Below are 14,367 nucleotides of genomic sequence, written 5' to 3'. Positions count from 1 at the left end.
AATCTGGATGTCAACATGTGGTCACACTGATCGTGCCAAGCAGAATGCAGAGAATCTCAGAGGGGGCCGCCAAATGGCCCTTCAGCTTAAAGGGAACTCTGATCCCCACCCCTTCAAATTTTGAACAGCTCTAACAAATCTTCTCTCAACCTTCTCTTCTGGAGAAAGACTGGAGAAGTTGGGGCTCTTCTTCTTAAAGAAAAGAAGTTTCTCATCCCTGGCATCGTCATTTTTTAATGAATGAGTTTGTTGCACTAATACAGGTGCTTTAACGTTTTTTGATTCCCTTTGGAATTTAGAAAGGAAATGCTCCACGTTTTTCGTGAATTGATGACAGATTCTCCTTCCTGCTTCTTCCAGAAAGCAGCTGTTTTAGAGACGCGGGGGGTTACTGTGCAAGGCCACATTATAATGGAGCCACATTCCTGAAGAAGGGCTTATGCCCGAAACATCGATTCTCCTGCTCCTTTGATGCTGCCTGACCTGCTGCGCTTTTCCAGCAACACATTTTTAAGCTCTGATCTCCAGCATCTGCAGTCCTCACTTTCTCCACATTATAATGGGCTGCATGCAATGATCTTTTTCCAGTCTAATTATTCTGTACCTTCACTCTGACTTAACAATACAGTGTCTTGTAAAGTTATAACTAGTGTTTGTTTTCATGCAGTAGCTTTTCCACATGCAGAGACCTCGGGCATCTCAAGCAGCAGGTAAGCTCCACTCAGCTCCTTTAAAAACAAATCTGCTGAGCTTTGTAATTATTGAACCAAGCTGTGATGTTCACCTCCTGATGTCTCCCCTTAGGCCAGGAATGCTAAATGCAAACGTCACCAACTACCCCTGGCTGGCAGACTCGTGGCCAGCCTCCAACCTGATGAGGAATGGGAATGGAAAGGAACCTACTGCCAGCTCCTGTGTGGCAAAGCATGAAGCTACAGAGCGCTTCTACAATGGTGAGTGAGCCTTGACAAGTGCACACGAGGGCAGGAGGTCTATCTGTCAACACCCATTTCCGGCCCTGGGTGCTGAATACTCTCCAGGGTTTTGGTGCTGTGTAAATCATACCACAGGGAGAGTGGTGGAAACTGTAATCACTGGGACCGCTGGTCACACCAGCATGTCACCTTTTTGATTTTCTGAATTGTGCAGCCTACGGGCATAACTCCCCAGTGGGAGCGAGGAAGCATAATTGTATGTCCCTTTCTCAAGAAATCAATGAAATGAAGTACAGCCAAATCAGGCTGTCAATCAAGAGATAATTAGTTGAACAGAATTGATGCCATATGTGAGGACATTTTGCTGTAGCAAGCCTTTTAAAATTGGGTTTTGGAATATGGTTGTCGTTGGCAAAGTTGGCATTTATTGTCCATCTCTAATTGCTCTTTGAAGCTGGTGTGACCCAAGGCTTCAGCAGTTTGATATAACTGAGTGGCTTGTGTGGCCACTCCAGAGGACAGTTACAAGCCAACTGTATTGGGACTGGAATCAAGTGTAGACTGGGCCAGTTAAGAGCTTAATGTTACCTTCCCCAAAGAACTGTAGTAAATTGGTTAAACTGTTACTGCAATCTGATGGGTTTAATGATACTAACATTTTGTTTTCAAATGTTTTGAACTACATTCCAATTCTCAAACCACTGCTGTAAATGTTCAGTGTTCTACTAGATTAATTTAGGCCTCTAGATAATGAAGCCAGTAAGCTAACTATTGCATGACCACATCAAAGGCCCATCTGTCCTGAATTTCTATTTTTGAATGTGATGCTATGGCAAAGTGCCAAGTACAGGCCACTGGCAGCAGATTTGTAAAGGCTGTGTGCAGAATACCGGAGAGCACACCAACATAGGGACAAGGAGGCATTTTTCTTGTAGGGCCATCAGCTCCTGGCTACATTTTGCTGCTGATTTTCCAGAGCCCGGGGAAATCCAACTGTCAATTGTTAAGTTGGATTCAGGCTCCCAACTGTACTGTAGGAATCCAATTTAAATATGCTAATGAAAAGCCCCAGTACCTAAGGGCACATTGGAGAAATGTTCCCAATTTACAATTATTTACCCCTTCCAACATTATACACACTTCACTTTCTCTCTCTCTCTCTCTCTCTCTCTTTCTCATGTGATAGTATTAGGGCCGAGGTTTCTTTCTCAATAATAAAGGTAAAATGAAAGTTGGAATGCAAGAACCAGTTATCTGCCGATCCAAGCCCCGATGCATAAAGAACCTGCATGCATTATGATATGTCACTTCATTCAGACACTTAGACACACTGCATATAGACAACTTGTGTTCATGTGCATTTACTGTTATGTTAAGTATTTAGAAGGGAAAAGATCAAAAATACAATCACAGGAATATGGCACAAGGTGAATTGTTCATTGGGAGAACCAGTCCAGACATGATATAACAAATCGCCTCCTCCTGTACTATAAGAACTCTGTGATTCCATCTGAGCAGGCATTTTGCACACCAGAACTTCAGACAGTTAGTCAACTGGGGAACCAACGAATCTTATTCATGCAAGGGAATTATGCTGTCCAGAAGATGCATGAACAACCTCTCATATAATTAACATGCCACAGGAAATGCTGGAGTGGACAGAATTTAGATATATCTTGACATGAACACCAAATGATGCACTCTCCCCTCAGTACAGCACAGCAGGTGAAGCCTGAGCAAAAGCTTGGTTCCACCACATTTGGAATGCAGTCCTGTTCTGCAGATCATCTGTAAGATAGTGGCAGGAAATTTGATGTTAAAAATTTGCCTCAGTGATGGTGACCAAGACAACTCTCGGTGGTGGTTGTAAAATCCCATCTGATTCACTAATGTTGTTTAGAGAAGGATATCTGTCATCTTTACCTGCTGTGGTGACAACAGACCTCCAGCAATCTGGTTGACCTTTAACTGCCCTCTATATTTCTCTCAGTTCAGGATTCACTTGGAGATGGGCAACATTAGCTGGCCTTCTCAATGTGATCCATCAAGTGAAAATAATCTGATGTACCAAATTCTACTGATTTGGTGGGTTCCTATAGACTCAAACATTTTTAGGGCATTCAGATTAAGAAAAGCTAAATAAATTATTGGTGAACATTCTATGCTATGTTAACCTATGCTGTCTATAAACTTGGTCGACAAACGTCTAAGTTTGATTGTCTTTTCTGCTGTATATCTCTGTCCAGATGCTGGCATTTCCAACTATATTGCCCAGACGGAGAAGTTTGGAACAATGGTATCAGACGGCCCCATCTACAGCACCATCGACTCTGCCAGTGATGAAATGCGCACATTCAATGGGGCCTTCCCACCTCAGCAGACCACATTATATGCCAGCACACCTGTGGTGCCACTTGGTGTTCAGAACCAATACACTGCGGACCCTGTCAATGGGCACTGGGGTCTTCAGCCTGGACCTTCCAATGCCCAGTACTCACAGCCCGAACGTGGGAGGTCAGAAGCTGGTAAGATGTTTGGCACCATTTCATTAAACTGATTTTTAACTGAAATTAGAGTGTTGGAACCATTGTATCAGAAGGAGAAAAAGTATTCATGTGCCAGTTTGAGGTGTCTTGGATATCCTACTGCTGCACTTGGTAAGCTGAACAATTTGCTTTCAATTTCTTTCAATGGATTAGAGCTGGCAATACTGTTCAAAATGTTTTACTTAATTAAGATCTCTTGCACCATTTCTCTAGCTCCTTGTACATTCTCCAACTGTACACACAGACAATTCTAGGACAGCACGGTGGATCAGTGTTTAGCACTGCTGCCTCCCAGTGCCAGGGACCTGGGTTCAATTCCACCTTGTCTGCGTGGGGTTTGTACATTCTCTGTGTGTCTGAGTCCGGTTGCTTTGGTTTCCTCTGACAGTCCAAAAATTTGCAAGTTAGGTAGATTGGCCATGCTACATTGCCCATAGTGCGCAGGCTAGTTGGATTAACCAAGGGAAATGCAATGTTACATGGGTGGGGGGTTGGGTCTGGGTGGGATGCTCTTTGGAGGGGTGGAATGGACTTGATGGGCTGAATGGCCTGTTTCCACACTGTAGAGGCGCTATGGTTTGAATTGCTTTTGCTAATGCAGCTTTGTAGTCAGGCTGTCGGAAAATAGGCCATTCAGCCTCTCAAGCCTGTTTACCATTCAGTGTCTGATCTGTATTTTAATTTCACCCATCCATTCACCTTAGCTCACATTGCCCTCGGCAGTATGTAATCTATTGATCTCCAGACACAAAATTAATATTTCAGATAACGTCTACTGTGTTTTGCAAGAAAGGGAGCCTCCTAGCTAATTCAGTTTGATTCGATCAAACCTTCCCATTCTGGCTCTGACTGACTTTAGTTAAACACTGTTGAATTGGCTCCATAAACAGGACAAACACATCAGGAACAATGATGATGAGGTTGAATTGCCTGCTGCACTTTATTTAGAGCACAATTTCAAGTAAATAACCTGCTATGTATCAGAAAACAAGGATTCCAAAAATTACCTAGGGCTTTTCTTGGCCTCCAGGCCTACTTGTGGGTCAAATATCCATCTTTTTAGCAGTTAGTGCACCTCACCTAATCTAACGGAATGATCCCATCTGACATAATGGGTTCCATTCCAACCTAAACAGCAGGACCATCCACCAATGTAATTCCTGTCTCTGTCCCTTTAAAAGGAAGGTCTACACTTGAAAATCAACTGAGAAACTTTGGGAGACAGGAATACTCTGGGAGTATTTGAGGGGATACTGTAAATACATTAATTATGTCTGCATTTATGGATACCCATATGTGTTGTGCATTTTTCTGTATCTGTTTCATGTGTGAGCTGCTTGCTTGAGATTTGTTGGTGCATTTCTGTTTTGTTTGTTGGTTTGTTTGTGTTGTGTGTGAGAGAGCTTTGTTACATATATGTTTTGTTAATGTATGTCTGTATATCTTGGATCAGGTCTTCAAACACATGATTATTTGTTACGACCAGATCTAGACTGTGGTTCGCTAATTTGTTCTGATTTCAGAAGGGATACTCCAAACCATTAAGCTCCCCTTCTTTATTAATGCAGCCCATTGGTCATTGGCAACAATTTAAAAACTTTTCCTCTCCTTGTGTACAACTTCCTCCTGGACCCAAACTAACTTATGTTTTAAAGTGGACCAAATTATCCAGGCATTTTTTTCTTACTTTCCTTTATTACTTATTTATTACTTTCCTTTCATACATGATGTTTAAAAAGGAAAGAGAAGAGAAAGGGAGAGAGTACTGATGATAACTAGGGATAGGATCAATACATTAGTAAGGGAGGATCTCAGATCAGAGAAATAAAATGTGGAATCTGTTTGGATTGAATTAAGAAACAACATGGGGCAGCAGACATTGATTGGATTTATTTATAGGCTACTAAATAGCAGCAGTCATGTGGGACATGGAATTAATCAGGAAATGAGAGCAGCACATTTATCATGGATGACTTCAAGCTGTATATACACTGGGTAAACCAACTGAGCACTAAAACAGGAGGATGAGTTTCTGGAGTTTTGTAAGAATGGTTTTCAAGATCAGGAGGAGCCAACGAGAGACTGTTTTTGTGTTACATTATGAAAAGACTAATGAAATAATTAACCATCTTTATATCACAGAACATTTACAGATGAGTGACCACAATCTGAAGAATTTCACATTATGTTTGTAAGTAAGGTAGTTCATTCTGAAGCAAGGATGTTACATTTGAATAAGGGAACTTATGAAAGAGTGGAACACAAATTGGCTGAGATGGATTGGGAAAATACATTAAAAGACATAACTTTACATGGGCAATGGATAGAGAACTACTTCATGATTTGCAACAAAAACTCAAATAAAGCTCAGTCAGCTGTGACTAACAAAGGAAGTTCAGCTTTGTCTAAGTACCAAAGAAAGGACCTATAAACTTGCCAGTAATAGCAGAGGATTGAGAAGTTTATTGAATGTAACAAAGAAAATAATAAGGAAGAATACAATATGAATGCAATCTAGCAAGTAACATAAAAAAAGACTGTAAAAGTGTCAATAAGTACATAAAAATGGAATGTTCCACTAAAATGAATGACAGGCAGAGTGAGGAGAATTTGTAATAAGAAATAGAGAAATGGCAGAGGAGATGAATGATTTTGTTTTTGTCTGTTTTCACTGATGAAGATACAAAAAAAATCTCCCAGAACTAGACATCCAAGTGATGAGGCAAAAAGGGGAAGTTGAAGGAAATCAGCATTTATAAGATTGCAAGGAAAAGAATGGGGCTGCAAGTGGAAAGGCCCCATGACATGGTGAGAGAGTGGTGCTGGAAAAGCACAGCAGGTCAGGCAGCATCCAAGGAGCAGGAAAACCTTCATCAGGGTTTTTTGCCCAAGGTGTCGGTTATCCTACTCCTCGGGTGCTGCCTGACCTGTGGTGCTTTGCCAGCACCACACTCTCGATTCGAACACCAGCATCTGCAGTCCTCATTTTCGCCCAGGATCTGATGGTCTAAATCCCAGAGAGTTGCAGAAGGTGGATGTAGCTGCAAATTCTGGAATTATTCCAATGGATTGGAAGGTAGCAAATGTCACCCCATTGTTTAAGAAGGGATCAACAGCAGAAACAGAAACTTTACATCAATAGTCGGGATGATGCCAGAGACCGTTACAAAGGGATGTGATAAATAGACATCAGGTTGTTAATGATCTGATTGTGCATAATCAAGGAGACCAGAATTGCACACAATATTCCAACAGTGGCCTAACCAATGTCCTGTACAGCCGTATCAAAACCTCCCAACTCATGTACTCAATACTCTGACCGATAAAGGAAAGCATACCAAACGCCTTCTTCACTATCCTATCTATCTGCAACTCCACTTTCAAGAACCTATGAATCTGCACTCCAAGGTCTCTTTGTTCAGCAACACTCCCTAGGACCTTACCATTAAGTGTCTAAGCCCTGCTAAGATTTGCTTTCCCAAAATGCAACACCTCTCATTTATCTAAATTAAACTCCATCTGCTACTTCTCAGCCGATTGGCCCATCTGATCAAGATCCTGTTGTAATCTGAGGTAACCTTCTTCACTCTCCACTACACCTCCAATTTTGGTGTCATCTGCAAACTTACTAACTATACCTGTTATGCTCACATCCAAATCATTTATATAAATGATGAAAAGTAGTTGACCCAACACGAATCCTTGTGGCACTCCACTGGTCACAAGCCTCCAGTCTGAAAAACAACCCTCCACCACTACCTTATGTCTTCTATCTTTGAGCTAGTTCTGTATCCAAATGGTGAGTTCTCCCTGTGTTCTGTGAGATCTAACCTTGCTCACCAGACTCCCATGGGAGTCCAGAACTGGAGGCATAGGTTTAGGGTGAGAGGGGAAAGATATAAAAGAGACCTAAGGGGCAACTTTTTCACTCGGAGGGTGGTATGTGTATGGAATGAGCTGCCAGGGGAAGTGGTAGAGGCTGGTACAATTGCAACATTTAAAAGGCATCTGGATGGGTATATGAACAGGAAGGGTTTGGAGGGATATGGGCCGGGTGCTGGCAGGTGGAACTAGATTGGGTTGGGACATCTGGTCGGCATGGATGAGTTGGACCAAAGGGTCTATTTCCGTGCTGTACATCTGTATGACTCTAAATCTGAAACAGATCTATGTCCCACTGTATCCATTGACAATCCTCCTCACTATCTGCAACTCCATCAATTTTGGTATAATTTGCAAACTATTAATCAGACAAATTGTATATATTTGTTGTATATATTACAAACAACAAAGGTCCCTGCACTGATCCCTGTGGAACACTACTAGTTACTGAGCTCCATTTCAAAATGCACTCTTCAACTGCTACTCTCTGTCTTCTATAACCAAGCCAGTATCCATCTAGATAACACACCCTGGATCCCATGAGACTCTACCTTTAGTACCAGCTTGCCATGAGGTATCTTATCAAATGTCTTACTAAAGTCCATATAGAAAACATCCACTGCCCTTCCCTCATTAATCATTCTTGTCACCTCCTCAAAAAACTCGATCAAGTTAGTGAGACATGAGCTTCCTTTATAAACTTATGTCTGTTACTAACAAGTCCAGTTGCTTCCAAATGTGAATAAATCCTGTCTCTTAGTATCTTCTCCAACCTCTGACGTCAGACCCAATGGTTGTAATTACCAAGATTATCTGTTCCCCTTCTTAAACAAAGGAAAATATTGGCCATTCTCCAGTCCTCTGGAACCTCACCTGAGGCAAAGAGGATGCAAAAATATCTGTTAAGGCCCAGCTATTTCCTCCCTTGTCCCCTATATTATCCTGAAATAGATCCCGTCTGGGACAGGAGACTTGTCTACCTTAATGCATTTTTAAGACATCCAATATTGTGTTGACCTGTCTGAGGGTATTCATACACCTGTCCCTAAGCTTAACATTCCACAAAATTGAATCAAAATCTCCAGACCTTTGGAGTTAAACATCACTTAAACTTTGATTACTGCAAACAAACTTCATGCCAGTCCTTAAAAATTAATGAGGTCAGTTGAACTCTATATTATACATGCAGCATGTCCCATACTGTCATGTTCTTCAGGCACTTGTTTCTTGTCGAAGTTATATTTGTTGTTCACCTATATCACTACTTGTATCACCAGGTGGCACACTATTATAGAGTCATACAGTTTGGAAACAGATTCTTAGGTCCAACTAGTCTACACCGAACAATGGAAGAAATGGGGATTTAGGGGGATTTTTGCTTGAAGCTTATTCTTACACAAATTTCTTCAACAAAGTTGAAATGTTTGCATTTCTGTATTTGTCTGACACATTCCCTATCCAAGCAGAATAGGAAGATTCTTTTTTTTTTCAAAGGTGGCTTCAGGGGTTTATGACATCTACCAAGGATAGGGGAAGGTTCAAAGTCTGGCATGAAAGTTCCAAAGGGTCAGAAGAATAATATGTTGCACTCAGACTAATCCAAATCAGAAGCAGTTCCAGCAATGACTAATGAAAATGAAAGCCTAGACTAAAGCTCTTTCCCTCCACAGGTGGGAAATCTGGGAAGCAGAAATTAAATGCCAAGCCAGTGAAAGCTCCACCCATGAACTGGACAGATTTACTCCCACCCCCTCCACCCAGTGTTGACATTGATTCGTATGAGGATGAAGAGGAGTTGGAGTATGGGTATGTGGTGTGATGTGATGTGGGAGTATTCACTGTAAATACTCTGAGGTCAATCCTCTGAGATACTGTGGGTCTCGCACCCTTGGGCCTAGATCTGAGGATTTTCCTTGGTTTTGGTGCTGACTCAACCAGGATTCCTCAGGTCATAAGTCTGGGGCACACGGCAGGCCAGAATTCAGTATCATTTGGCCTTGCATTAATAACCATGGTGAGAGAGGTTGTAAAGGTGGAATAGAACATCACCCACAGAAAAATTGGAAAGAAAATAATTGGTAAAGGTAATGGATAGTAAGGTGTGATTTTTATGATCAATGATCCAAGCACTAAAATTGGAATCAAGTTATAACTTTGTGATTTAATTAGGATTACTACAGGAAGTACACTTGAAGAGTTACTTTGCCTTTAAGTTATAAAAGGTGCTGGATAAATGTGTCTTTCTTCATAGGCGTAACCTGCCTTAAGTAGGAATTTGTGGGATGAGCCTTTTTGCCATTACTGATATTGCAATGGCCAGTTGGGAGCGGGATTGTGGTTTTCAAAATGTTAGCCCTTCTCTCAATGCTTTTCTATCACTGGGGATGGATCACCAGAGGTCTCTAACAACTTTGAGATCCTACTGACATCCAAGAGTCTACTCACCAGTAGCAAGACACGTGTGGATTCCAGTGTCACTGGAGTATGAGAGAAATACTTGCCCTTCTGTTCCTCTCTCGAGAATAAGAATTGCTCCCATCTTTTTGCAGCCCTAGTGCTGATGAATGGTGTCCCCCGCTCCCTGAGAGAACCTACTTGGTGGAAGGCTCCCATGACGATGAAGGCCCACCCCCACCACCTCGTGGAGAGGCATCATCTCCAGCTACTTCATACGGGCAGCAATCCACCGCAACGCTGACCCCCTCCCCTCGGGAAGAGGCACGATTGACCGGCCATAATATCACTGAGGACATCCCAAGGCTGCATCAGTTTGAGATACCACATTTACCCCGGTAAGTGAGTTTACAAGCTGGTCACTATAACTACTGTAGTCAACTACATGTTGACTATTTTACTGTGAAATAATTAACAGAACTAAAGAATAAGAGAGAGAAGCAAATATTTGATTATTGCACAAAATGGTTCAGTTAATGAATTCTATTATTTCGTTTCAAATCTCTCTGTGACCTCGTCCATTCCTAACTCTGCTGTCAGTTATTGCATCTCAGTCATAAACTCATCAGTTTTATCTGAATAAATTCTGCACAGGAGGTCAAAGGTTTGATTTGATTGAGGGGTGTTGATCAAGTAACTGGGCAGAAACTAGTTGCAGTAGCAGAAAAGTCAGAAACCTACCAAATTACCCCTTACAAATTGTTTGATAAGAAATCACCCTGGCTACAGAAATGCAAGTTGATTATCAACTACAGACACACAGAAAACCCATATGTTACCAACTCAAGATTAAAAATACAAACTTATGTAAATCATGGTTTATATTATGTTACATGTTGTCATGATCTGAAATGCCCTGGTTGGAAGGGTGGTGGAAGCAATTGCAATAGTGAAAGGAATCAGTAATGCATATTTGAGAGTAAGAAATTACAGAGAAGAGCAAGGATTTGGCAGGAGAGGGGTGTGCTCTGGGACACATTGTGCCAATATAGACATGTTAAGCTGAAGGGAATGTGAGCTGTTGGTCTTTAAGATGCTTCATTAACGAACAGGTAAATGGGATAGAATACTATGTCAATCTGTTGTTGTAACAGGAGACCCATGGAAAAGGATGGGAACCAGGTTGAAACTTAGCTACTCTTAAAACAGACAGATTTACCCATCAAATTGTGGTCTTGCTTCTTGGGAGGAGTTGGGAACTCGTGGGATGTGTGATTGCCAACTTTTAAAACTAGTTGTGTTCCTGTTTCAGGCGACTCCCAGTTGGACCAGTCCCTCTGCCCAGACCGCCAACTCCTCCACCATCACAAAACAGCCAAAGCATGAACGGGACTGAAGACGCTCTTACGGAATCTGCTGCTCCCCATCGGTACGGACACAGACGCAACCTGAGCCAGACACCAGCAATAAGCACTGAGAACGTCAGTGTACCTGGAACAGGTGAGGCACGACCATTCATCTGTAAGTTAGGGAAAGGAAAGAAATTTATACCAAAACAAGGTTAGCAAAATGGGCGAGTGAATGAGTGAAAGCACCCATTGAGCAGATGTTTTCATTGTTCAACAGATATTTAACAGATGCCTAGTGCTGGTTGTGTTCTGTCATGTGACATTGATTGAGTGTAATCACCTTAGGCATACAATGTTGCAGAGTAAGTGGGATCTAAGTCTATGAATGAGGTCTAGAACAGTTGTCAATAGTGCGGTGCTGGAAAAGTAGAGTCGGTCAGTCAGCATTCGAAGAGCAGGAGAATTGACGTTTTGGGCATAAGCCCTTCATCAGGAATAACAATTCCTGATGAAGGGCTTATGCCTGAAACGCAGATTCTCCTGCTCCTCTGATTGCTGCCTGACCTGTTGTGTTTTTCCAGCACCGCACTCTCGACTGTGATCTCCAGCATCTGCAGTCCTCACTTTCTCCTTTAGAATAATTGTGTTGCACCTTATTCCATACTGAAGAGACCATTCTGTAATGATCTGGTGCTCAATGTGATTCTTGTCTATGCCAGGGTTAGTTGTGAGTTTTGAGTTTGAAAACTAAATCCAAGCCGCGTCCTCCCCCTCCTAAACATGACGCTTAATTCCAGACAAGTACTTTGTGGAGTAAATTAGATTAGATTGTTTTTCTGGTCCATGTCCTCCTGAGAATGGTATGCCTCAGAACAGAAAATGCTCCTAAGTTTAACAGCCTTCCCCCAGGGCTTTGATCATGTTTGAACCCCAACATCGAGAGTTGGTAAACTATTCCACAGTGGAAACCATCACTGTTGGGACAAATCTAGTCATCCCCTGGTGCCCACTAGTACATTTTCCCAAGGAGTGGTGATTCAGTCACTAGGAGCCATGCTGCTTGTAATTACCACCCTCTATAGTTCTTCCTTGCTAAACTGTCTCTGAGCTGTATCATGGATTGAATTTGCTCATCGTGCAACTGAGGGAGACAACTGAACTCAAGTGTTTCATTCAAAAACTAAATCACGTGGTAATAATGACAGTTGAACTGGTCTTGCTTCCTGTTTGAGATCCATTTAGAAGACTTCACGCTGCATCTTTTTACATGTTTGTGGTACCAACGTGGGGCCTTAAGATTTCTCAACGCACTGTCACATCTCATTCACAGAAATTTGCAGCACAGAATTCTGTCCATCATATCTGTACTGGCTCTTTTAAAAAGTGCTTGGTCCCACTTTTGCTTTTTTCTCATAATTCTGTAAACCCCTTATCCTCAAGAGTTTTCTATTATTCATTTACGGGATGAGGGCACCACTGGCTATGTCAGGATTTATTGCCCATTCCTAATTACCCAGAGGGGAGTTAAGAGTCAACTGCATTGCTGTTGGTCTGGAGTCACATGTAGGGCAGACCGAGCAAGCTTGCAGTTTTTGTTTCCCTAAAGTGCATTAGTGAATCAGATGCCTTCTTTTTTCTAGCAATCAACAACAGATTCATCATTAGGCTCTTAGAATTCATTTTTAAAAATCTGAAATTAATTCCACCATTTGGTATGGTAGGATTCAAACCGTTGTCCCAGAACATTAATGGGTCTCAGGATTAACTATCCAGTAATAATGGCGCTAGGTCACAACCTCCCCTAATTGTATATTCTCAACTCCCATTGAAAATAATTTTATGGAATCCTCTTCCATTGCCTTGTTAAGGTAAAGCATTCCAGATTCCAAAGTTATGATGGCATTCCAGGTGCAGGCACTTTGTGTGTTGCAATGAGATCTGTCCCACAGGCAATAATTTGGTATTTAGTGTAAAATGTAATGCAACAAAATGATGTTGTTGCAGGTCAGATTGATCAATCCTGTAATCAGAGTATCATTGCACGGCTTTCGGGAACATTTAACATTTAACATTTAATATTTAAGCAACATTCCACTTCACCATGTTGCAGTGAAAGGTTTTTGACATCCCCTTCAAAAAGATAACAGGATTGGAGAAGAATCCAGTGTGAAGATGAACAAGAGAACTGCTTAATGAGATATTGGTACATACATCATTATGTTAGCATTAAGTGTTATTATTTAACTGGTACATTGGAAATGTATATTTTCAGTATGTAGCATGTCACATACAATAGCTTTTGTGTCAAGAAAAGATGCCTCATGATTGCCAGCTGACCATATTGAACCCCAGTACCAACAAGACCCTTAAGATTCCCATGACATTGGAAAGGGGGAAATCATCTTTTCTTGATTCATAGGATTGCGGGCATTGCTGGTTGTGCCAGATTTTTACTGCCCATAATAAAACAGAAATGGCAGAAGAAACTCAGCAAGTCTGGCAGCATCTGTGCAGAGAAAATGAGTCAATGTTTCACATCCACTGGCGACTCTTCAGAGCTGTCATTAGTAGACTCAAAAAACTAACTGTTTCTCTCTACAGATTCTACAAGACCTACTGGGTTTCTCTAGTTCTTGCTGTTTTTATTTAAGATCATTGCTACCTTCAATATTTTGATTTTATATTATTGTCCACCCCTTGTTGTCTTTGAGAAAGTGAGTTGCTTTCTTGAATTTCTGCAATCCATTTGATCAAGTACAATGCCCTTAAGAGGTGAGGTCCAGAATATTTACCCAGTAATACTGAACGAACAGTGATTCATTTCTCAGTCAAGAGGGTGAGTGGCCTGAAGGAGAACTTGAAAGTGGTGGTCTTCCTATGCATCTGCTGCCTTTGTCCAGAAGTCCTGCTCCTGATCAGTGAACAGTAACTGCAAGATGTGAACATTAGCCAAGAACAGAGAAAGACATAACCACAATGCCTGTGTTTGAATTCATTACTTACACTCTTGAACCTGGCACCAGGTCAAATAGGCGCTTGACTGAAGTACTAGAGAGCCAGGATCCATGGTAATGGACTCCAGCAAAAGTGGGGGGGGAAGCAGATGGATGGTAAGGGGAAAAAATGCTTGAAGAATGGAATTCTGGGGTTATACCCAGCATGGGGTGGCATGGTGGCTCAGTGGTTAGCACTTCTGCCTCACAGTGCCAGGGACCCAGGTTCAAATCCTACCTCAGGTGACTGTCTGTGCGGAGTTTGCCC

The 14,367-nt window shown here is 41.8% G+C and overlaps 1 protein-coding gene across 4 annotated transcripts in view; it reads left to right on the top strand.

Moving 5' to 3' along the window:
* The window catches only part of robo3 (roundabout, axon guidance receptor, homolog 3 (Drosophila)), a 578,410-nt gene that overhangs the window by 520,441 nt on the left and 43,602 nt on the right, over nucleotides 1-14,367 (top strand). For 3 of the 4 annotated variants that reach the window (XM_072593115.1, XM_072593112.1, XM_072593114.1), the window contains exons 19-24: nucleotides 668-710; nucleotides 805-953; nucleotides 3,182-3,460; nucleotides 9,034-9,169; nucleotides 9,913-10,155; nucleotides 11,070-11,257. In XM_072593115.1, the coding sequence (XP_072449216.1) occupies nucleotides 668-710; nucleotides 805-953; nucleotides 3,182-3,460; nucleotides 9,034-9,169; nucleotides 9,913-10,155; nucleotides 11,070-11,257 (1,038 nt within the window). The remainder of the gene's footprint in view (nucleotides 1-667; nucleotides 711-804; nucleotides 954-3,181; nucleotides 3,461-9,033; nucleotides 9,170-9,912; nucleotides 10,156-11,069; nucleotides 11,258-14,367) is intronic. The other variant, XM_072593113.1, reaches the window with a different exon arrangement.

Source organism: Chiloscyllium punctatum, chromosome 23, assembly GCF_047496795.1.
Source record: "Chiloscyllium punctatum isolate Juve2018m chromosome 23, sChiPun1.3, whole genome shotgun sequence".
NCBI lineage: Eukaryota > Metazoa > Chordata > Chondrichthyes > Orectolobiformes > Hemiscylliidae > Chiloscyllium > Chiloscyllium punctatum.
The sequence above is the reverse complement of the archived record's forward strand: the minus strand, read 5'-3'. Positions and strand labels throughout refer to the sequence as shown.